Source organism: Hyperoodon ampullatus (genome assembly GCF_949752795.1).
Source record: "Hyperoodon ampullatus genome assembly, chromosome: 15".
Classification (NCBI taxonomy): Eukaryota; Metazoa; Chordata; class Mammalia; order Artiodactyla; family Ziphiidae; genus Hyperoodon; species Hyperoodon ampullatus.
The window spans coordinates 9382836-9405931 of NC_136928.1; the positions used below are offsets into that span (position 1 = coordinate 9382836).

General features: G+C 40.8%; 1 protein-coding gene across 1 annotated transcript in view; it reads left to right on the plus strand.

Moving 5' to 3' along the window:
• The window catches only part of KCMF1 (potassium channel modulatory factor 1), a gene marked incomplete at its 5' end in the record, with an annotated part of 71015 nt that extends 48763 nt beyond the window's left edge, over window positions 1–22252 (plus strand). Inside the window, 4 exon segments of the mRNA XM_079720372.1 lie at window positions 10769–10872; window positions 13787–13965; window positions 16959–17241; window positions 21629–22252. Of these exon segments, the coding sequence (XP_079576498.1) occupies window positions 10769–10872; window positions 13787–13965; window positions 16959–17241; window positions 21629–21890 (828 nt within the window). The 3' untranslated portion in view covers window positions 21891–22252.
• Window positions 22253–23096: the final 844 nt, after the last annotated feature.

The following is a 23096-nucleotide window of genomic DNA, read 5'->3' on the forward strand; positions in this document are numbered from 1 at the left end:
ACATAGAATGCATAGTGAAGATGATTAAAAATTTTACAAGCAGATTGGGTATAGTCTCAGGGATCTTTTTATAAACACCAAATCTGATAAGCAGTGTGATTTTGAAGTTAAGCACAAGTTCTTAAAAACCCTCATAGTTATGAAATCTGGTAGATTGGGACAACTAACTAGTTTTTGGTTGCAGGAAGAATTAAGAGGGGAAGTAGCACAGTATGTAATTATCAAAATCCATCAAGCTGGTAGTAGAAGTGAGCGCTAGAGGTCAAATGGGATTGCAAACATGAAGGATTTGTTGAGGAAGTGGTAGGAATGTGGAAGAAACACAGTGGGAAAGCTTTGAACATAAAAACATTAAGCATGACTCCTGAAATTTTTCTTAAATCTTACATTTGAGCTGACTTGCACTACAGCTAATTAGAAAGCCTTCGGGGATTTTTGTTGTTGTTTTTAAATGAAATGTAGCTTTACCTCTAATTAATGATATGTAATTAATCTTTCAGTTCCTTGTTTAATAAATCTCTTGCAATTTATATTAAGAACATTATGCTTTAAAAAGTAAAAGCACTTTTGTTCACCAACATTTTCTTCTCACTTCTAGAAATCTGTGTTGCAGTATATTACTCTGTTCATAATTGCATCAGTTCTCTAGCATTCCCTGCTGGAAGCTTTTTGCTTTCTATTTTTCATTTGGTTTACTCTTTGGTTTCTTTACTCTCCAAAAAGGGGAGGTTAGGGCAATCTCCAGCTTTTAGGTGTTCATACATGTAAATGATACAGTCCCTCCCTTTTTTTTAAATTGTGTTAGTTTGTTAATTTTTATTTTCCTAGGGATACATCCATATAAGTTTCTGAAATTGGCACAAGGTTATTCATAATATCATCTTATTATATTGTCGATGTCAACACTATCTGACTCTTTGTCATTTCTTTTTTTTTCTTTTTTTTTTTTTTTTTTTTTTTTGCGGTACACGGGCCTCTCACTGTTGTGGCCTCTCCCGTTGCGGAGCACCGGCTCCGGACGCACAGGCTCAGCGGCCATGTCTCACGGGCCCAGCCGCTCTGCGGCATGTGGGATCTTCCCGGACCGGGGCACGAACCCGTGTCCCCTGCATCAGCAGGCGGACTCTCAACCACTGCGCCACCAGGGAGGCCCTCTTTTTTGGGTTTTGTTTGTTTGTTGTTTTACCTTTTTTCTTTTTTTTAATTAATTTTTATTGGAGTATAGTTGCTTTACAGTGTTGTGTTAGTTTCTACTACACAGCAAAGTGAATCAGCCATACATATACATATATCCCTATCCCTCCTTTTTTTTTTTTAATCCTTCCCTTTTTAATGAAGACCTAGATGTGTTTGTAACAAATTGAGTTTAATTTTGAAATAGCATGATTATATTGTGTTCTATTTATACTGATTTGATAAGAAGTAAAAACCAAGAAGAAAGAATGATTTTAGAAATTTTTCACAATCTGACTTTATACAATTTTATTCTTATGGAGAAACATGATGACATAAGAGGACTTTAAAAATTTTTTTAATGAGTCAGAATAATCTGTTTTAGCTGATAATTTATTTAATATTTAGACAGTTGTTTGAGTGTCAATTAAAAGGAGCCATAGAACACAGAATAGAAATTATCATCATGTGGCATTTTGTGTATAAACAGATGCATTTGATACCTGAATTAAACAAGCAGGAGAATATAAGATCAAATATACTGCAAACCAAAATAATGTGACAGATATGGTTTATACATGAGGGCTATGAAAGGATACATATTTGTAAATTGTGTATAGGACTTTAAAATTTTGACCATCAAAATAGTATCTGTATTTCATTGAAAGACCATTTTAATATGTAGATATATAGAGCTAACTTCCCAACACAGGTATTTCCTTATTAGGAACAATAATAGTGGAGTGAACCACAATTTTTACAAATCTTCGAATCTAATCTTGTACATTTTCTTAAATATTATAATTACCTATTTACTCTTATAATCAGGTAATCAAGAAAAGTAAGCATTTAAAAGCCAAATACACATTTTTTTTAAAAAAAATAGGCTTTGATTGACTGTTACTACTTGCATTCTTCTTCAAAGAATGCAGTTGGATGCTGTCTGCTTTTCTGTGAACTAACAATGGTATTTTATTTAATAATAGTGGAGGAATACATAAAACTACCGTTGCTACAGGCAACCGTATAGCTACTACTCAATTGCATTTAGCTAGAGAGATTATAGAAGACCAGGATTTGGAACCTTTACCATTTGTGCTTTTCATTACTTTTGACTCAGAACACTTTCTTTTTTATAAATCACTTTTTTACTATCTTTAGTATTTGGCTGTCTTTGCACATTTTTAATAATAGTTATTTTGAGCATATTTACTTGTTTAAAATCAGATAGTAAATACTTTTGATTTTAAGGGTGATACAGCCATTGGTTTCCCAGTAGATTTTTGAGTTGATAGCACAGAAGGAAATGATAGGAGACACGTTGGGGATTCCAGATTGTTCTAGGATAATTCAATTTATGTGTGTGTCATGGTATTTTAAAAGATATTTCTATAAGAGATCCGTTCCTTAAGGTGATATGAAAACCAGGAGGGGAATCGTTTAGAATATTATGAAAATGAGGTAATCAAAGCTTTTCCAAGAAGGTGTCGTGCCTGGTATTTCAGAGTATGTTGTTATCCTGGGTAGGGTTTCCATTGCTCTGTACTTCCCTCTGTGTTGAAGTAAACTCCTGGAGGGGAGGGTGAGTAGGCAGTTTGCAGGATGGGAAGGGCACCCAATATGACGGGGAGCGCTGGGTAAGAGAGCAGCAGGGGCAGAGACGTTCATTGTGAGTTCTTTTTTCCTTTGGCCACTGGTTTGGTTTCTTCTTTGTCCTGTGAAATGCTGGCTTGTCTAGTTCAGTGTCTGGACAGCTAATTTCAAGTCCGTGCCTAGAAGTGGGGCCTCTTCTTGCAGGGCTTGCAGAAAGATTTGTAGGGAGGGGGGGTATAAATTAAAGAGGGGACCTCTCTGGCAACTACTGGAAAATTATAAGTTAGCTCAGAAGTTCTTTAAACACTTTCCAGCCTTGTCTCTTCTCCTGGTATCCCTTTTTTCCCCGTCGTGCCCCTCAGGTTAAAAAAAAGAGAAACTGGTTAAGAAAATTTTTTGAAGACGCCAGTCTCGGTCTTCATAGCTGAGGTTATTTTTTCTAGGAAATCCTACCAAACTCAGCCTCACTTGACCAACGTGTAATGCTCTTGAGGAGAGCGTACAAAGCTTCTGTCATTGCCAGACACTAAACTCATTATAAACAACATAAACCCACGAACTTACGTAGAGTCATTTCTGACTTTTCACTAAAACTGCTGCTGGCTTTGGGCTCCGCCTCCCTGTGCGTGTCTCCCTGCAGCTCGCAGGTGCTTACTGACACACTGTGCAACAGGAGGTGCCCGTTTCCTTTTCTTTCTCTAGGTCTACAGGGGAAATACATAGCTTACCCCAGGATAGGTGGAAACAGTAACGCTTACATTGGGGTTTTTCTCCTAAGTACTCATGGATATGAGCGCTTATATTCAGAGTGAACTGTGAACAGGATCAAGAAATGCGAGCGCCCTGACCCCTTTGGAGTTATTTTTCATTGTGGCTAAATTATGTTTTTTCAAGTGTTATGAATTCCCAGGACATCAGTGTACACATGTAATTTAAATCTATGTCCAAGAAACATGTTTAAAACCAAACTTTAATTATTTAGTACTTTTAAATCATATATAAAAATGTAAGGAAAGCTGAAATTTTTGTATTTAACAGAAACTCCCTAACATTCTAAATGCTGCTCTTTGGAAGCAGGTGACAGTTCCAACCTAAGCATTAAAATGGGGAGAATGGAACTGAGGAGAAAAAATAAATTCAGTATGAAGTATCTTATACTTAATTATAAGTTAATTTGAGTGTTCCACTGCAGCAGCAGAGAATCAGATTATAATCGAGTTGTGCATTGTGATCACTCGGGTCTTGAAAGAACCTGTATCTGTATTGACAAAACGGATGGCTAAGGTGCATGTAGCTACAATTCAGATGGTTCTAGAGAAGGCCCAAAATGAGTTTGTTGACCATGTAGCACAGATTTTCCACTAGTGCTTTTGGTACGTCCTCAAAGCAAAACTTCACTCTGGTCTTATTTTCATTATATCTGCAGATTTTATAAGATAAACTACCTTTAATTACACAAGAGATCCAAAAACCTGGAGTTATCAGCTAGCCTTAGCAGTTGTTAATTCAGTAGAATGTCAACTCTCTTTTTAGTATGAGGATTAAAATATAATGCATGTGAGGGGTTTTGTATGTCATGGCTTTAAATTATAATAGCTCCTTTGGGTCACCACCTTTCAGTAAAAGAAACTTTGTTAAAAACACCCCCATTGAATTGCAGGTGATCAGAAAATCTGCCTTACAGAACAAGCCCGTGGTATTTCTAGAGCTGAATTTAAGAGTTCCTCAAAAGGAGAGACACAAATTGTGCCCCAGACATGAATTGTCCCTAAGTATTTACTCAGTAAATACTTAATGAATTAGTTAATCCATAGTAACAAAATTATACAGTATGGCAAATTTAACCAGTCAGAACTTTAACTTTACCAGCTTACCTGGACTTCACAGCGTAAGTCCTATAACTTACAGCAATTAGGACGCAGTTGTAAAGAGCAGCACAAGAGAAGGTACGCTTGTCGCACTTCCAGAAGTTGCCCTTATCTTAAACGACACTCACAAGCCTTTACTAAAATGTTTGTATTTGAATTTACTACATAGTCTACATAAATATCGTAAAAAAGGAAGACCCCAACTTTTAAAAGAGGCTATTTTTGTAAATGTCCTTTGGACACCTGGTTTGGAACTCAGAGCACAGTAAGCACATAAGTTGCCAGAACACATCATGTAGTGAACTTTGATTTCAAAGCTAGCTTGGGAAAACCTAGGTAACCTTATACTAGAAAATTAGTATAGTATTAAACAACACAGGAAAATTATTTGGCTTGAAATTATGTTCTTTCTTGTGTTATTATTGGGGAAAAACAGCACATTCACATAAGGATTAAGAAATAAGCAAAGCTTTTCTGAAGACAGTAGAGCTATGGCAGTGGGCAGGTTCTTCACTGCATTTTAATTTTGCTTCAGAACTTATAACTCCTCAGATACAAGGCTGTTACTTTTAATCTTTTCAACCATGATTAACTTCATAACTTGGCTCACAGCTGTAATAAAGGAATGAGGAATGGAAAAGGGGGAAGGAGTTTTGAAGCAATGACCGGACAAAAAACAGGGAAACAGAGGAGGATGGGGGCTGCAGAAGGGCTAGTGTGTGAGAGAAAGTGTGGGTGCCTGAGCAGAAATTAACTGAGTTGTTAGCTGTGGTGGAGGAAATGGGTCAGGGTGGGGCACCACGTTTACTTTGCCCTCAGACGGATGATGTCAGAAGAAAGGCTGTTCTGGGTCATGCCTGGGTCAGCTATTAAGGACAGCTTAGGGAAACATTTGCTGGTCTTTCTCAAGACTTCACGTATTCCTAACTTCTCAGTGTGTCTCTCCAACTATTAACCAAGAACGTTACATCTGATACGTCAAGTGTGAAGTAGTGCTTTCCGAAGTCATCAGATTCTTGGAGTGAAACACGATGGCTGTCAGCATAATAAATTTAAAACGTGGCCTCTCCCCACACAGACTTCATAGCGTGTCTGAAAACCAAACCAGCTCTTCGGACACAAATGGAGAAAAATGCAAGAAGGAGTCAGGGCTTTGTGACTTGAGGTAGGCCTTGAAAAATGGGTGTTACTTCAAGAAGTGGACAGCATGGAAGGAATGGTATTACTCAAGGGAAGAGACACGAACCCAGATGCAGGGTTAGAAAGAACACCAGAGGTGGAGAGGATGGTGAGGCATTGATCGTTGTGTGAAGTTGTGGGAAAACTGAATCAGCCAAGTGAAGCCAGATAGCAGAGAACCTTTAAAACCAGAATATTTGTCCACTTGGTTCGGTGGACACTAAAGAGAAGTGTTTGCCCATGGACAGAGGAGTGACATTTTCTCCACCATCATGGCACCTAGGCTCTCATTTGGGAAGGGAAGGATGGTGGGGGTTGAGTGATTCTATAGTTCTTTTGGAACAGGATGAACTTAATCGTAATGATTATGTGGATGAACGTGGATCAAAAAAGGGTAGCAGTTACAAAGAAGCTTTTGCTGCCTGTTAAAAGACCATGATCATCAGAGAAATGATGCCTCAGACATTTGGTATCACCAGAAAGTAACAATAGAAGATGATGTAAGGAAATCACAGCTTTTGAACATGTATTCTCAAAAGGAAAATGTTTCTCATGGGTGTAAAATTAGATCAGAGAAATAAATGAGTTTATCAAGTTTGTGATCCAGAAACCTAGTCAACAAATGACGATTGCCAAGGCAGTTATTTCACTTAAGGTGTTTTCTGTTGAGAAGAAGCATGGTGTCCCAGAATCTGAGTTCAAGGGCAGTTTCAAGTGGTCTAAGGAGATGATGCATCGAAGTGGATCATCCTCATGGTGAAGAACCTACCTAGCTCCCCAGCAGCTGCTGAATGAATTTGGTGAAAGACCAGTCTCTCTCTAATGCTGCAGTCTAGCTTCAGTGAAGGCCAGGTTATATGCTGGATCAGATAGGCAGTTTTTAAAATGCGTTTTTCTGTAGCAGTGAACAGAATGGGCAAGAAGTGTATTATGAAGCGTATCCAAAAAAAGGAGGGAGAGAGAGAGAGGAAAAGAACTCACCACATCATAGGCACTTAAATCCACCTCTCTTGTTGTTTTAAAGCACTGTACAGTAGCCAGACAATGCCACCTGGAGAGGGTTTTCGAGTTCAAGAAAGAAGCTGGGGGAAATCCGAACTTGCTTTAGACTGGTTGATAATTGTATGGGGCGCTTGCTTTTAGATTTCTTTTTTAATGCACATAGCCTGTCACAGGGAAAAAGGTTTTGTAAATTCAGTAGTGACTTAGCATTTACATGTTGAATAGTAACTTCAGAAGGTATGTTCTAGACATTGGCCACACAGGTGACCACCGGTGTTAAGAATCTGCACTGACTGGTTACTCACTGGCATCCTGCACTGGGAACACGTGGAAAAATGGAAACTCCATTACGTTTTTGGCCTGGGGGTCTCACCTCAGTACACGGGTAACGGCTTCAAAGGTGCTGCAGGTAACAAGCAGGACTGATGGTGACCCTCGGAGGCAGGATGACGCAGAAGGGGATGACTCAAGCAATAGCAAAGATTTGCTAAGACTGAGAATAGCAAGGACATTGTGGATAAGCATGTGGGGGAGGGGTGGCTAAGGACAACATTTGGTGTTTCATACAACAGGGTAAGTATTATTTTTCAGTACCTTTGTATATTCAAGCAGTATTTACCAAACTTTCTAATTATAAAGTAACTGGGACCCTTGTCAAAATACAGATTCTCAAACCTAGAATCACTTTCTAGGCAGGAGTCTAGGAAACTATTTTTATATATATATATTCTTTTATTTTATTTTATTTTTTATACAGCTATCTGTTTTATACATATTAGTGTCTACATGTCCATCCCAATCTCCAAATTCATCCCACCGCCACCACTCCCCCCACCGCTTTCCCCCCTTGGTGTCCATACGTTTGTAGGAAACTATATATTTAACAAATGCTCCAGATGAATTATATCCTTAGCACGTTTAGGAAGCACTGACTTAAGCCAATTCAGTAAGCCTTAACGTTGACAAATTGTTGTAATTTTTTTGATTTTTTATTTTATTGAAATATAGTTGATTTACAGTGTTGTGTTGTCATAATTTTCAGCCAATGTGTTAGCTTAAAATTAATGGAATTTTCTTGTTCAGGTGATAGGTATTTCTATATCATGTGGTGGTAGAAGTATGATAAGTATTAATGCTGACAGGCTCATAATTTTAGGGTTAATAGCTTATCCTTTGTGTGGAATTTGCCTGTCCTGTAAAAGGTATTAGGTACCATCTCTGGGAAGTAAAGACACACTCAGAGCTAAGCTGCGTTTGTGCTCCTGTGTGCAGGGTGGCGTCTGTCTCTATTCCCACCTCTTCTCTGTTTCTCTTGCCCCACTTTGCTCTTCTTTTTCTCCCTTCCTCTTGTTCCCTCCATTATCTCTCAGAAAGTACAACCTTGATTTACCAAGGTTTTCATCCTAAAACATAAGTTAGCGTGCTAAGTATAAAATGTAAAAACTTGTAACGTGACCGGGCCTCCAGTTCCATCAGCACTTAGTTTTCCCTTCCAGGTCTTCACCTGAATTAGCTTCATGTGGCCCCAAGTGTCACAGCATCTTCCACTTGGTTCTCATCTAGGCTCTTGATTTTTCTGTGCCAGCTGCCAAACTAGGTGGTCCTCCTACCCCAGTAATTCCTTATCCTTGGTAATTCTTTATCCCTAGTTACTAGAGAAGTGTTTGCTTTTGTGTTATTTCTCTCTAAGTGAAGCAGTCTGAATACCTTCATCCTGCCTTATCCCTACAGTAAAGTATAAAAGATTTTGAGTTACAGAACTGAAATTAACATACAATATTGAAGGATCTTGGTTTTCCTTCTATTTTACATCCCTAACTCAAAGGTGCTTTTCTAGTTTGTAGGAGATTATCAGTCCTATTAGGACATTCTTAGTATGTTTGGTATCTGTACTTTGGTATCTGTATTCTGTCTTCCTTCCAGGAATGCACGTTCTCAAGGAGACTTTCCTCATCTAAGTTCATTTACATGCATCCTCACAGTACTGCAACTTCTGTAGCTATCTTTGTGCAGTTCAGGTTATAAATAGATTTTACCCAAAGGCCAATCCAAAAGGAAATATCTTAGAAGGAAGATGCCTTTTCCTTTTGGTGGTTATTTTCTCTGGATAAAAATCTCATACATGCAACTGGAGGTTGTTCCTGCTTCTCCAAACATTGTCGGTCTTTTTCCTTTTAGCAAATCTGGTCACAGTTCCCAAACAAGAAAGAAATCACACTGTCCTGTGTTTCTCAATCCAGCTAGACAAGACAGAAACATGTGAAAAGTAAAATAAGTATATCAGACTCTACCCCACAGTGTCACAGCTCAGGAATGGTACAGACAGTAAAACCCAAGTTCCTGGTAAGGAGACAGTTGATAATCTGTAAACTTGTAAACAGATCCAATTGCTTTTCTCTCTGGCACCAAAAAAGGAAAGAAAACATGTTTCTGGCATCTTCTGAAAAAACACAGGCATAGCTATCTACTTCTTTCTCTCATTTGCCTCACAAGTATGTCCCATCGTGACCTCCCTAATACTTTTGCACACTGTCTCGCTTAAATGTTATTTTGCCTGAGCAACTTTAAGTTTTCTTGAAGATATTTCTCAGAGTCCTGAGGCAGATCATCAGGACAGCTGACTGTTCGCACATTAAGAGGAACCTGGGGTCACATCAGAGTCCGGGAACTTCTGCTTTCTAGTCATGAGCGATAGGGATTTGTGTTCGCTTAGCCTCTAGGAATCAGAGTGGTTTGTCTTCCCCTCCGTATCCCAGTGTTGTCCGTCCAGGTCTCGCCTTTTTCCTGCCGCCTCATCTCCAGTGCCACCTCTCCTCTCCCACTTGCTGTGAGCTGGCAGTAAGGTCAACCAGACGCCCGGCTTTACTCCAGGTGAAAGAATTTAGGCACAGGACACGTGTACTGGCAAGATGAATCCCACCCTCAGCTCTCCTGTCCCGGGAGGGGCACAAGCTGAAAGCTCTCATTGTCCAGGTCCTGTGGCTCCCTTCGGTTGCGCTCCTTTGCCGATATCAGACCTTTCTTCTTGGTTCTGTCCTTTAAGGTTGAAGTTCTTCATACTTCAAGGCTTGGCTACCACTCTTAGGCCATCATCTGTCCAGCTGGATTTCGGGAAGAGTAAGGGGCTTTCCCCTGAGAGTGGTGCGTTCCTCCTGTCCTTCCCTCTCCTGCCTCCTGTTTCACCGCTTCTGTTGAAACTGCTGCTTCGGAAACCACATTCCCGACCTGTCCAGCCGCCTCCGCCTGTGGACACGTTGTTTCATTTCTTCTTTCTCCTGTCCCTTGCCCTCAGGCCCACAGCGAAGTTGTCTTCTACCCCTTGACCTGCTCTGACCTCCCATCCTTCTGGGGAATAAAGTTCTAAAAATGGTCTCTCATACCCGCTCGCCACCTTGGAAGTCCCATTCATGAATCGATAGAGCATATCTGCGTATTATCAGTAGTCATTGTCTGTCTTACCCTACCACATTCAAAGTATTTAAGTTCGTGCAGTTGCGTTTTTAGTAAGAGCTTTGCTGTCTTGTTTGGCTGTTGGCCCTCAAGTCTAGCTTACTTTAGGGAGGCTTATGTCTCAGCCTTTACCAGTAAGACTGGACTTAGACATGATTGTGCACTAAATAGCACACTAAAAAACTATTTTTATGGAAAATGTGTTACTAGACCATGCAGATGAATCGGCCAGGCTGTTGGAAGTCATTGCCAGAGCTCAGATTTGACCTGTGTGTTTAGAATTGTCTGTCTGAGCCTGACAGGCGTCTGCTTCGGTAGAGTCACAGCACTGATGCCTGCGGTTCTTGTTCAGCCTCCGCAGCTGTTCGCTAGTTCAGGATCTGTTTTGTTTTTGCCCGGTTAAAACCTGATCAAGGTAAAATGTACAGTAAAGTATTCATCCGGAAAGATGTCTGATCAGTGTTCACCTGTAAGTAAACCTGCTTTCTTTACTTTCATTTCAGATTTGTCCAATATGTGCGGCATTGCCTGGAGGCGATCCTAATCATGTCACGGATGACTTTGCAGCTCATCTTACACTTGAACACAGAGCCCCTAGAGATTTAATATCCTTTCGAGAGGCAACAAGGGGAAAAGTTGTTTGTAACATTTATCATTTCGATGAATTTTAAGGACGGCATCCCCAAAGCGGAAAACTAACCTCCAGACTATCTGAGTTGATTTAACCTTTTCCTAAGAGTGACTCGGTGTTGAGATGCAATGTCTTATTTCTCTTTTCCTCTGCTATGACTGTGACGTTAATCATGCTCAGTAAGTGAAAGTTCCCTTGCTCGTCATCTTTAGTTCGTTACCATCAGATTTTTTTGAAGACAATTTGACCAGGTTATAAGTCTTCAGGAGGGTGTTTTCGTACAAAAGAGGAAAATGCTAATCCAAGTTAAAACCTAGTTCATTAACTACGTGGGGGTTGTGTTTGCTTGCCACCCCTGTTCTCTGTTGCCTCACCCTGTTGTAGGCTGGATGGTGGGCAGGTGTGCGTCGTGGGGCTTCCTTCCCTTTTGGAGCTTCCTTCTCCAGAGAGAGCCATTTCCTGTCCCGTCTCTGAGTAGGATAGCATAAGGTCAGGTCCAGCTCTAAATTCCTTTCCCACTTTCATTTCTGCTTCCCCTCCCAAACCAATCTCATGACAGTTCCTGGCAGTATTCCCTAAAAATCTCCAAGAGATTACTGGCCGCCCAGAGTAAATTAATTTTGTAGACTCGGTGCTTCTGGTTTCAAGTTATGAATTGTTTTTCTGAAACTATCACCTGTTAACGTAGGGTTCTGTTCTCATGTAAAGGTTTTAGTGTTCGTTGCAGTTTGAAGCAATTCAAGAGCTAATCACAACCTCTCTCCCTGCCAGACTTCATTCTGATTCCTTTGCTTGCCTCCCGGCAGTCATAACTCAAGCTTAGACTTATTTGAGGAAGAAACTGGTCTGGTGGTTTTCTTGTCCTACAGGTCCCATCCCTTGCTCACAATTCCTAATTTTCTAATTAGAAATATGGCCCTTTAGAGTTAGGGGAGGATAAGTGGAAACTAACGGAAAGATAAAGATATGGACCCATCCTGAGAAGTTAGCATACCAGCCTGGACGGAGCCAGGCTGGGACAAGTACGGAGAGAACAGAGGAACCCACTCCGCCTCTCTCCTCGAGGCAGGGGACACTGAAAGCAAAATGAAGAGAGCGGTGCTTGCTTGTTTTTGTTTTTGTTTTTTCCAAGAGAATATGAAAATCCAAATAGGCCAAGAATACTTTAGCCTTAGAGTCACTTCTCATTTTGTATAAAAGAATCCTATAACAATACCCAGAGTTATGCTTGATCCATGCTTCACTCCATCTCCATGGAGAAGCTAGGCAAATAACTTAAAACCGTGCTGTTGTCCTGCACTTTTTCAGCAAGTTCAAGGGCCTCTAGTGAAATTAGTATCCACTCAGTAGAATGTCCCATATCATCTACATGAATTTTTGTAAGATTTTTATGAGTCTTTCATTACCAAGAAAAGATTAACTTATGCAAAATATAAGAATAAGAGAAGTCATGTGTTGCATTTTAGATTACTAACAAGTATTATCATTAAGTTCTAGAAAGCAAAATGTTGGCATAGCAGTTTTCCTGGAAATACAACTGATTTTTCAGGTACTTCAAGTGCTACTGTGTGGTAATTTTGTTTGACATGAGGGAGTGACTTGCTTCTAAGCCTCTTAAGCACCCAAACTTTTTTTTTTTTTTTAACTACTTTGATGGAACTCTTCCTAAAGAATACTTTTTAAAAACAAAGTGTGATGATCACATCACTTTCTGCAGAACCCAAGCCACTGTCATGAATACCACCATGAAACAGTGTGCATTGTGGTGGCGCCTGAGGGCTTCCTGGAGCCACCCACCCTGTCCCCACGTGACTCCTGAACCATCAGCTGAAAAAACTGGGAAGTCAACACAAAAATTAATCTGTATTATATAGCTGTCTGTTGGCTGCTTTGTTTCTTTTTTTTTTTTTAATTTTTGTTAGAGTATGGTTGATTTATAGTGCTGTGTTAGTTTCTGCTGTACAGCAAAGTGAATCAGTTACACATGTACATATATCCACTCTTTTTTAGATTCTTTTCCCATAGATTGGCTGCTTTGAAAGAAGATCTCCCCTGCTACAATATCTAGTTCTCCCAGTCCCCCTCCCCGCCCTCCTTGCACACTCACACTCACCTGTGTGGAGGACGCACAGTGTTGTCTTCGTGAGTTTCAGCAGCTCTTTGCTCCTCAGGACCTTCTTCACTGTAACTCACACGCAGGTGTATAAGGTGGTCGAGGCTGCTGGAACTTTGACTTCTTGATAAATGTGCTGTTACTCTCTCTGTGTCCACCTGTACAAGAAATTCAAATCTGGTTTTCTGCTTAGCAGCAGCATTGGAAGAAAAAAAAACAACTTGACAGATTAAAACTAAGCCAGAAGGAGTCTTTTACTCCTGAATTTAAATTACTTATACTGTTCGTTTCTCATTACAGATGGTCACTGAGATTTGATTAGCCTGTATATTAGCACAATTCTCACCAAATATAAAAAATTGCTGGTTATTATTTGTGGTTACTTCGGTATGAACGTATACGGAATTCAATACTGAGTAGAGGGTAAGAGAATGTCTCACCCTGGGTGTCTGACCAGGCAGTGCCTCTCGCCTCGTTTGGCAGTGTTAGGAAGGAACTTCTTCCCACCTGGAGAAACTTTTTTTTCTCTTTGAAAACACACACACATACACAACATACACACACAGTATACACATACTCACATGTTGCTTTATGTTTGAGTGTCTTTTCTAGAGTTAATAGCCCTCATAGATATAGTTGGACCATTTGTATTCTAAATGAAATGTGCTATTTTAAAATGCTTATAATTTGAGAAATCTGCACGTCTATCTTGCAAGGACTCGAGTGATTTTTTTTTTCTTTCTATGAAATACTTGAGTTTTTTCCTTAACTTTGGAGTTATGATGAATCGAGTGGTGTTCGACATGTACGTAGAATGTTTCACCCTGGCCGGGGATTGGGAGGTCCTCGTGCACGTAGATCAAACATGCACTTTACTAGCAGTTCTACTGGTGGACTTTCTTCTTCTCAGAGTTCATATTCTCCAAGCAATAGGGAAGCCATGGATCCTATAGCTGGTAAGTTAGTTTCACATTAATAAAGGAAATGGCTGGGGATGGTGGAGCTCCCTTTAAAAATTTCTGGTAGGATTTGTATTCTTAGTCTCTTATCACACGCCACATGTTCCTTGACAAAATTCCTCTATATTTTATAAGTATAAAATATGTTTAAAGTAGACCACATAAAGTAGTTCATATTATTTTGGCATTTCTTTAAGTACTTAGAGGTATAAGAGAATGAGGAACAATCTATGTTCTATTTGTGGCCTCCAGTGAAACCCAAGAAAATCATAGAAGATTTCAGAGTTGAAAAACCTGCAGAATTTCATGGTTCAGCCTCCACAAGCACACAGATAAGAAAACTAACTGACAGGACTAAAGAATTAAGCTCTTCTCATGGAAGAAAGTCAAGTAGAAGTGTCTTGTCCTTGCCTTGATTTGAGAACTATAGTATTGTGGAGCATTCGTGTTTTAATAGCTTGGGAAAATCTTACTTTAAAAAACATTTGGGGGCTTCCCTGGTGGCGCAGTGGTTAAGAATCCACCTGCCAATGTAGGGGACATGGGTTCGAGCCCTGGTCCAGGAAGATCCCACATGCCGTGGAGCAACTAAGCCCAGGCACCACAACTACTGAGCCTGCACTCTAGAGCCCACGAGCCACAACTACTGAGCCCACGTGCCACAACTACTAAAGCCCACACACCTAGAGCCCGTGCTCCGCAACAAGAGAAGCCACCGCAGTAAGAAGCCCACACACCACAACGAAGAGTAGCCCCCACTCGCCACAACCAGAGAAAGCAGGCGTGCAGCAGTGGAGACCCAACACAGCCAAAAATAAATGAATAAATAAATAAATTTATTTAAAAAAAAAAAAAACATCTGGGGCTTCCCTGGTGGTGCAGGGGGACACAGGTTTGAGCCCTGATCCAGGAAGATCCCACATGCCACGGAGCAACTAAGCCCATGTGCCACAGCTACTGACCCACGAGCCACAACTACTGAAGCCTGTGTGCCTAGAGCCCGTGCTCCACAACAAGAGAAGCCACCGCAATGAGAAGCCCACGCACCGCAGTGAAGAGTAGCCCCAGCTTGACGCAACTAGAGAAAGCCCGCACACAGCAACAAGCACCCGATGCAGCCATAAATAAATAAATAAATAGAAAAAAGTTATTAAAAAAAAAAACACAACATTTGAACATGTAGTTCATAGCCAAGTCACTGGTCTCATGCATGGCCAACCTGCGAAGCCAGCAGCAAAACACAAGGTTTGACAGTCAAAATGTCAGAAGTCACTGTAGCCTGAGACCCTGAAAGATACAGTAAGCACTGGCAGGCAGTGAGAGTCCAGGGAGCCTGTACAAGTCCGAAATGTGTACATACAGTGGAACGCGTACCTGAAATGCAGCTGAGTATAAATCTGTCATCAAAATAGGAACAGTGTTATTCATAAAATCTTCCTTAAAATGTGAGATATTCAGTGTAAAATATTTTTTTTTAATAGATTTATTTATTTATTTTTGGCTGCGTTGGGTCTTCGTTGCTGTGCACGGGCTTTCTCTAGTTGCGGCGAGCGGGGGCTACTCTTCGCTGAGTTGCTTCTCACCTCAAGGCTTCTCCTTTCAGTGGCTTCTCTTGTTGTCGAGCGTGGGCTCTAGGTGCGCGGGCTTCAGTAGCTGTGTCACGTTGGCTTCAGTAGTTGTGGCTCGCAGGCTCTAGAGCACAGGCTCGGTAGTTGTGGCACACGGGCTTAGTTGCTCCGCGGCATGTGGGATCTTCCCAGACCAGGGCTCAAACCCGTGTCCCCTGCATTGGCAGGTGGATTCTTAACCACTGCGCCACCAGGGAAGCCAGTGTAAAATCTTAATTCCAAATGTGCTTCGGGCATTTGGATGTGCAGTAAGCCCCAAAAAACTGAGTTTTGGGAATTTTAAAAAATACTTCTTCATCCAAAAGGAATATTTACCTGCTGTCTTTGGTAGCAGGCTCTAAAAGTTAATGTGATTTCTGGGGGCAAAATTCACAATTGAGACACTTTCTCCATTCAGTTTTTTTTCTGTCAGTGAAAAGTAGTTTATGTTAGTGATGGACTATATGAAAGAATGGTGTTAAGAGCCCCTGGAACAAAACAACAGTGAGCAGTAAGGCAGAAATGTGCCCTGGAAATGCATTTTAATGGTGAAGAGCTTTGCCAGCCTAGGAATGTTGAAAGGGCAATCATCAAATCCATGTAAGCCAGATAGACCCTCCACGTGGGAGAAGGCAACTACTGCACCTCACTTAGATGACGGGCAGGGACAGGGAGCCACCTGGCTTCTGATGAGCACAGCCTTGTCCAAACAAGAGCGTCTAAATAGGCTGTATAGTCAGGAGCTAATCAGCTTCACTGGGCATCACCGGTGGTCCTCACTGCAGTGGTGCTCTGGGGCTCTCAAGCAGCAGTACCAGAAGGTTCCAGAGAAAGAAGGCAGAGGCAAGTGTACAACCGTCACAGTTAGAAATGATGCAGGTCTCTTGGATTTAATTCTGACAGTCATTCAATCATTAAATAAATGTTTGCCTACTATGTGTCAGGTGCTGTTCTAAGAGCCAGGAATATCGTAAACAATAGACTTGATCCCTGCTTTCGTGGAGCTCACGTTGAGAGGGTTTATGTTATGTTTGGACCAGTAGATGAGCCACCTTAGCCTACTAAAATACTAAGAGAAAGTGTAACTAAATCAGCCCATTGTGCAAACAACTTAAAAAACAATTTGCTATGTTTTGCTTAAAAATAATTGTGTGTGAGCTAATATTCATACGTATTTGCATTTCCCATACACAACACATACACAGCTCTTGCCTCTAGGAGGCATCCTAAAAGGTATTAAGCTCCACGCTGAAACTGTATGTTGCCACAGGTTACCTTCCTGTTGACGATCATTTTTAATGTTCCTCTGGTAAAAGACTGATCTGTAGCGTTTTGTTTTCCTCATATTGCAGTAGACATTAATGTCTTCATTTCCGTTGGCAGAGCTTTTGTCCCAGTTATCAGGAGTGAGACGTTCTGCAGGAGGACAGCTTAATTCCTCCGGCCCTTCCGCTTCTCAGTTACAACAACTGCAGATGCAGCTGCAGCTAGAACGGCAGCACGCCCAGGCAGCACGGCAACAACTGGAGACTGCACGCAACACAACCCGGCGTACTAACACAAGCAGTGTCACCACTACAATCACACAATCCACAGCAACAACCAACACAGCTAACACAGAAAGCAGTCAGCAAACTACCCAGAATTCCCAGTTTCTTTTAACAAGGTAGTTCATCTATTAACGTAACTTTGAGAAGTAGTATTTCATTAGCGCCGCGCAGCCTGAGATGACCTTTTCTCTTTTGTGTTTATATGTGTTCTTAAAGGCTTGGCCTTTGATCAAACCATTAAAACTCACAGATCTCTAATCAGGGCTTCCCTGGTGGCGCAGAGGTTGAGAGTCCGCCTGCCGATGCAGGGGACGTGGGTTCGTACCCCGGTCTGGGAGGATCCCACGTGCCGCGGAGCGGCTGGGCCCGTGAGCTATGGCCGCTGAGCCTGCGCATCCGGAGCCTGTGCTCCGCAACGGGAAAGGCCACAACAGTGAGAGGCCCACATACCACAAAAAAAAAAATAAAAATAAAAATAAAAAAAAAATAAAACTCACAGATCTCTAATCAAAACTGTATATTCAGTATTTCCTTAAAAATATGAAAAATAATAGTTTATTTTAGATAAACTAGGAATGCTGATGGTCTTGTTCTAACAGTGTATCATCATCTGATATGAATTTCTTTTCCCTATTGCCCATAAAATGTAAACATCGTATCATTACATATATGGGACATACTAGGTACATTTATTGTCATAATTAACATGCTGTCTTTTTATTGCCAGTTTCAGTCTGCTGTGAAATATCCAAAAGTACAAGAGCAGATTTTATAATGTGGTGGTTTTCTCCTGAGAATTTCTGAAGAAGTGGAATTTAAATTTTTGTGGTTAGCGTACACAAAATAACTATTTAAAAGAATGGTTCACCACAGTGTAAAAAATACTTAGTACACACAGTAAATGGCTCTGCTGGATGGAGGAGGGCTCTTATTTGCTTCTGAAAACTACCATTAGCAACCAAATATGTTCCTCTGCTGAGACCTCATAGGCATTTTATGTGACTTTTAAAAATAAAAGAAGTTTAGAAAGAGCAGTAATGAGTAGATGTAGGCTCAGCAGATAATGAACCTGGACTAATTTGGACTTTTAATGGAATAGAGAGGAATATAAAGTTAAAAACTGTGAAACGAAGAAGAAAATTAGTGTAATATATCAGTTATCTCCAAAAAGTAATGTGTGTGACAACTAGATGTTAGAAGAAAACACTATTTCTATGTATATTTCTTTTATCTCATGCTTTTAAACATCTCTGTTAGTACAGTGGCACATGTGTATAGTTGTAAATAACATATTGTTGATGCAGAATAAAAAATGTTTTCAGATCTCTGCAAATAAGACCCCTGTCAAGAGCCCCAGCTTTTACTAGTTTGGACCTTAGGCAAGTCACTTCACTTCTCCAAACCTCAGTTTTATAATATCCCATGAGTTTTGCTGCATTAGAATGAGAATTGTTTTGAGGATGAAATGGAATACAGGTATGTGTATGGTCTGGCTCAGTATCTGGCATGTAATAAAAACCCAATTAATGGTACTTATTATCATTTGGTATGGATCTAAGGAGGAAGTTTCAAGTGGGAAATTTACCTTTGTATTCTCTCTGCAAAGTGAGTAACTGTGCCTGATTGATTATTACCAGAAAATGTGGCTTCAACGTAAAGAAAGCATAGAGCCACAGATCTAGGTACCTACCTCAGAAAGGAGCCCTACCAGTGTGTGTGTCTGCTGAGGGTTCGCTGGCCTGGGGGGTGGAATGAATGTCTTGCCCCACTGCCCTTTGGAAAACACATCTTCCCACCTTTGCCCCACTCTGGTTTTGTTTTTGTTTTTGTTTTTTGAGCTCCAGACTCAGTGAGCTTGATCTGGGACTTTTCTCTGTGTAGTTATTCTAGACCAGACAGCCAGCAACCAGGGCACAGTATGGGTGGCCTCTGAGTGCTTTCCTTGGATTCTGGTTGTAGCTTCTGGAAGGCCCCCTTTCTGTCATCTGATACTGTATGTTGCGTAGTACCTTGCAATTTTAGACCACTTTCTACATCTTTCATTGTGTCATTAGATCCTGACTCATATGCTTTAGCTAAGGCAATATTTCCCCAAAAATATTCCCTGGAACTTTATATATTCTAAGAAATACAAATAGTTATTTATGTTCAAGTTTTTTTCCTAATGAATAAGTTTGGGCAAAACTAAGTAACAAATAGTTTATTTACCCTTGGGTGTCTCAGAACTTCAAATACATTAACGTGTGTGCTGAGAATCTTCAAGGCTAGGAGAGGGTCTGTGATGTTTCCAAGGGGAAATCCTTGTCCCTGGCCACACAGCTGTCATGTGATGTGTGTAGGGCCCCCGCCTCATCTTTGGTCTCTTTGACCAGGGGCAATTCCTGTTCCTGTCGCCTTGGAACTGATGGTGGGACACAGTTTCTTTGGGATCCAAAAATGGTTGACCTTTTAGAAAGCAGTTGTGTAAGTGCCTATGTCAGATTCCAGTCTCTTGGTAATGGAGCCAACTAGTTTTGCTAACTCCAGTTTGAAGCTCCTTACAAGCTTTGCAGTTACTTCTAGATCCCAAATGAAGTTTGGCCATCAAGACATCTAGTCCTAGTACCGATTTTATCTACCCCCCTCAGGAGTGAAACATTTTCTCAGTTATTTCCTAAAAATCAAAACAGTAATACTAGAATTACATGCCTTCCGAAGGTTTGGGGACCTCAGCCTGTATGTTTCTAGTTTGCCTGCTTGCTATGTAGGTAGTTTTCTATTCATCCTTTCTCCTCCTAATAGGTTTGACTTTAGTTTGTTTTTCTTTTTAAGGCCTTTTCCAAAACTAAAGATGTGGAATGTATTTCATTTCTTAGCACTTTCAAAGTTTTTGATTGAGAATATGTAGCCTATTGCTCAATCTCCTGTTTCATTAGATACTCTCTTATATTCTTTTTTTTTTTTTTTTTTTTTGCAGTATGTGGGCCTCTCACTGTTGTGGCCTCTCCCGTCGCGGAGCACAGGCTCCGGACGCGCAGGCTCAGCGGCCATGGCTCACGGGCCCAGCCGCTCCACGGCATGTGGGATCTTCCCGGACCGGGGCACGAACCCGTGTCCCCCGCATCGGCAGGTGGACTCTCAACCACTGTGCCACCAGGGAAGCCCTTATGTTCTTAATTTGGTTTTAATCATAAATGTCATCAGTCATTTCCTTTCAATGTGGATTTAATGGCTTTTATGTAGTTACCTTCCAGATCCTTTTGTGTTCTTTCAGTTCTTAAATTTAGATCTTTTGTTTTCTAAGCCGTGGATCTAATCATTGAGTGCTTTTGAACTTGATGGCTGTGAGATTTTTGAGCAAGTCACTTAACCTCTTCAGTTTCTTCTGCCTATAAGTTGATAATAATGAGACCTAACTCGTAGGAGTTAAAAGAGATAATCCATACAAAAAGCACTTAAAGCAGAGCCCATGGTGAGTGCCCAGTATGCCTCCTCCATTGCTACTTTGGGATGCCCCCATGCCTTCCAGCATCGGTGGGACAGCAGGGAACAGGTGCGGCGTGTAGACGAGCTTGGGCTCCGAGTGCACCTGGCTTCTCCGGGAGGAGCACCTGTCACGCGTGCCTACTGAAACTCCTTTCACTGTCACCATCTTCTCCCTGTTTGTTACTTTTCTTGACCCCAGTGCTCCAACCAGTTTCCCTTTCTTTCTTTGCCACTCAAAATGTAGAGAAATAAAATTAGCACTGAAACTGAGCAGAATTTTGCATAAGTCACTTAACAGGTTAGTAATAAAAATTCAGCTCTTAACATCCGTCCAGTCTCTGTGCAAACGAACCAGGTTTCCCAACATGACACAGGTCTCATAAGTGCCTGTTGTCAGATGAGCATACTGGGCCGTTAAACCTTGGGTCAGACCTGTTACACAGTCCTTGGTAGAAGCGTAGGTGCGCACGTGCTCGTGCGTGCGTGCGTGTGAGTGTGTGTGTTTGCCCTCCCAGTCTTCTGGACATATCTTCATTTCAGGAAGAATTAGATGGAAATAATAGAGAAAAGCCAAGAGAACTTTTAGGATTCTTTTCGGTTGACTATTCTAATCACTGCAGATTTTGTTTTTGTGACCAGAGTTGCTACTTCTCTTTTTACTCCCCACTGGTAAAATTTTGGTTAGGGAAATCACTACTTCCCCAAGTATCTGATCTGTTAGAAATTTTGATTTCCTTAGGAAATTTTTCACCCCAGTTTTCTCTAAAGGGAGTATGAGAAGTGTAAATGTATTTTTTCTCATTGAATCTAATTAAAGCATAGACTTGCACCTCGGGGTAACAGTATTGCTGCAAGTGTGGGGAATTCATCTCAACATAATTAAGGAGGTATATTAGAGCAAGATGTTCCATTAATATGTCTCAGATTCTGAGTTTTGCCGCCTGTGAAGCTTGTACAGGGTAGGACATCGTAGAAATTGACCATGACATTGTTCATTGACTTTTTACCAATAAGATCTTTTCCTTTTCATTTACACAGGTTGAATGATCCTAAAATGTCTGAAACAGAGCGCCAGTCCATGGAAAGTGAGCGCGCAGACCGCAGCCTGTTTGTCCAAGAGCTCCTTCTATCCACTTTAGTTCGTGAAGAGAGCTCGTCCTCGGACGAGGATGAACGGGGGGAGATGGCAGATTTTGGTGCTATGGGCTGTGTAGATATTATGCCTTTAGATGTTGCTCTAGAAAACCTAAATTTAAAAGAGAGTAATAAAGGAAATGAGCCTCCACCACCTCCTCTTTGATGCCATCCCACTCCGCAGACAATGTCCTCTGTGCTGTATTTGCCAATGAAAGTGGACAACAACTGTCTTGGGTTTGTTTGGTGATTGTAATTTCAGGTCTGTCACTCTGTTACATTGTGTACATTCAAAAGGAAGAGAGAAAATATATACGATAATCATTTCCACTTAACTAATTTTTACTTCTAGCAGGTAAATGTAGGTAGCAGTGCAGGGGTGATCTCTGCTTCCTGTACCTTGACATGCAAAAGGCTCTCCTAATACTCCACATTCAAACTGAAGAGGAAAATTGAAATCTCTAATGAAGCTGCTGTGTGTATTTATGAATATTAATGAATAAAAACTGCTTGGATGGTTTACCTTAACTACTGCATGAGGTTTTTTGCAGCGTGCATGAGTTTTAGTGACCTTGTTATTTAAAAAACTTAAATACAAGGAGTAAAACTTAAAAATAAAAGCCCAAAGCTTTCCCAAACATTATTCAATGGTTACGCAGCAACAGAGTTACTTGACAAAGTAGCTTTTGAATAATGTCTGCCTGAATCACCTTTCTTTGTGTGCCTCTACGCACAAGCCAGCTCTGCAGTGGAACCTGGGGTCGTAGCCGGTGTCGCGCTCCGCCCTGTGTGACTGTCCTGTCGCCCTGTTAGTCATCTTACCGTGTGGAGCTCAGCCTGTCTAACTCATCCATAGAAGACACACCAGTACAGCTACTGTGGGAATCTGCTGCAGGCGTCTGTGTGCCCTGAAAACAAATCCTGTTCTACTTGTTTAAAGTTTTTACTTTTTGTGGTTGTTTAAAATTTTTTTCAATTGTTAAATATGTTTTATTCAGGTGTAGATGAATTTCATTTATTCACTGTTCAACAAAGTTAACCTGAATTATGTTGTCTTTGTTTTTGAAAATCTCACATTCTCAATCATACTTTGCGTTATTTATGTATTTGCTTCATAGTTTGCTGAGACAGATCAGTATCAGGGGAGCTTTGAGGATTTGCCTTCCCAGACTTTGTCAATATATTACAACCAAATTCTTAATGCTAACTTTAGCACCTTTTATTTATTGGGTTTTTTTCAGCATAAAGAGTAAAGCCTTTTAATTGAATCATGACACCTAATATGCCTATATTATTAATCCTATGTGTAAAAAAAAAAATGTACAACTCTTTTGGGTTTGTTTTGGGGTTTGGAGGGGCCGGGATATTTTTT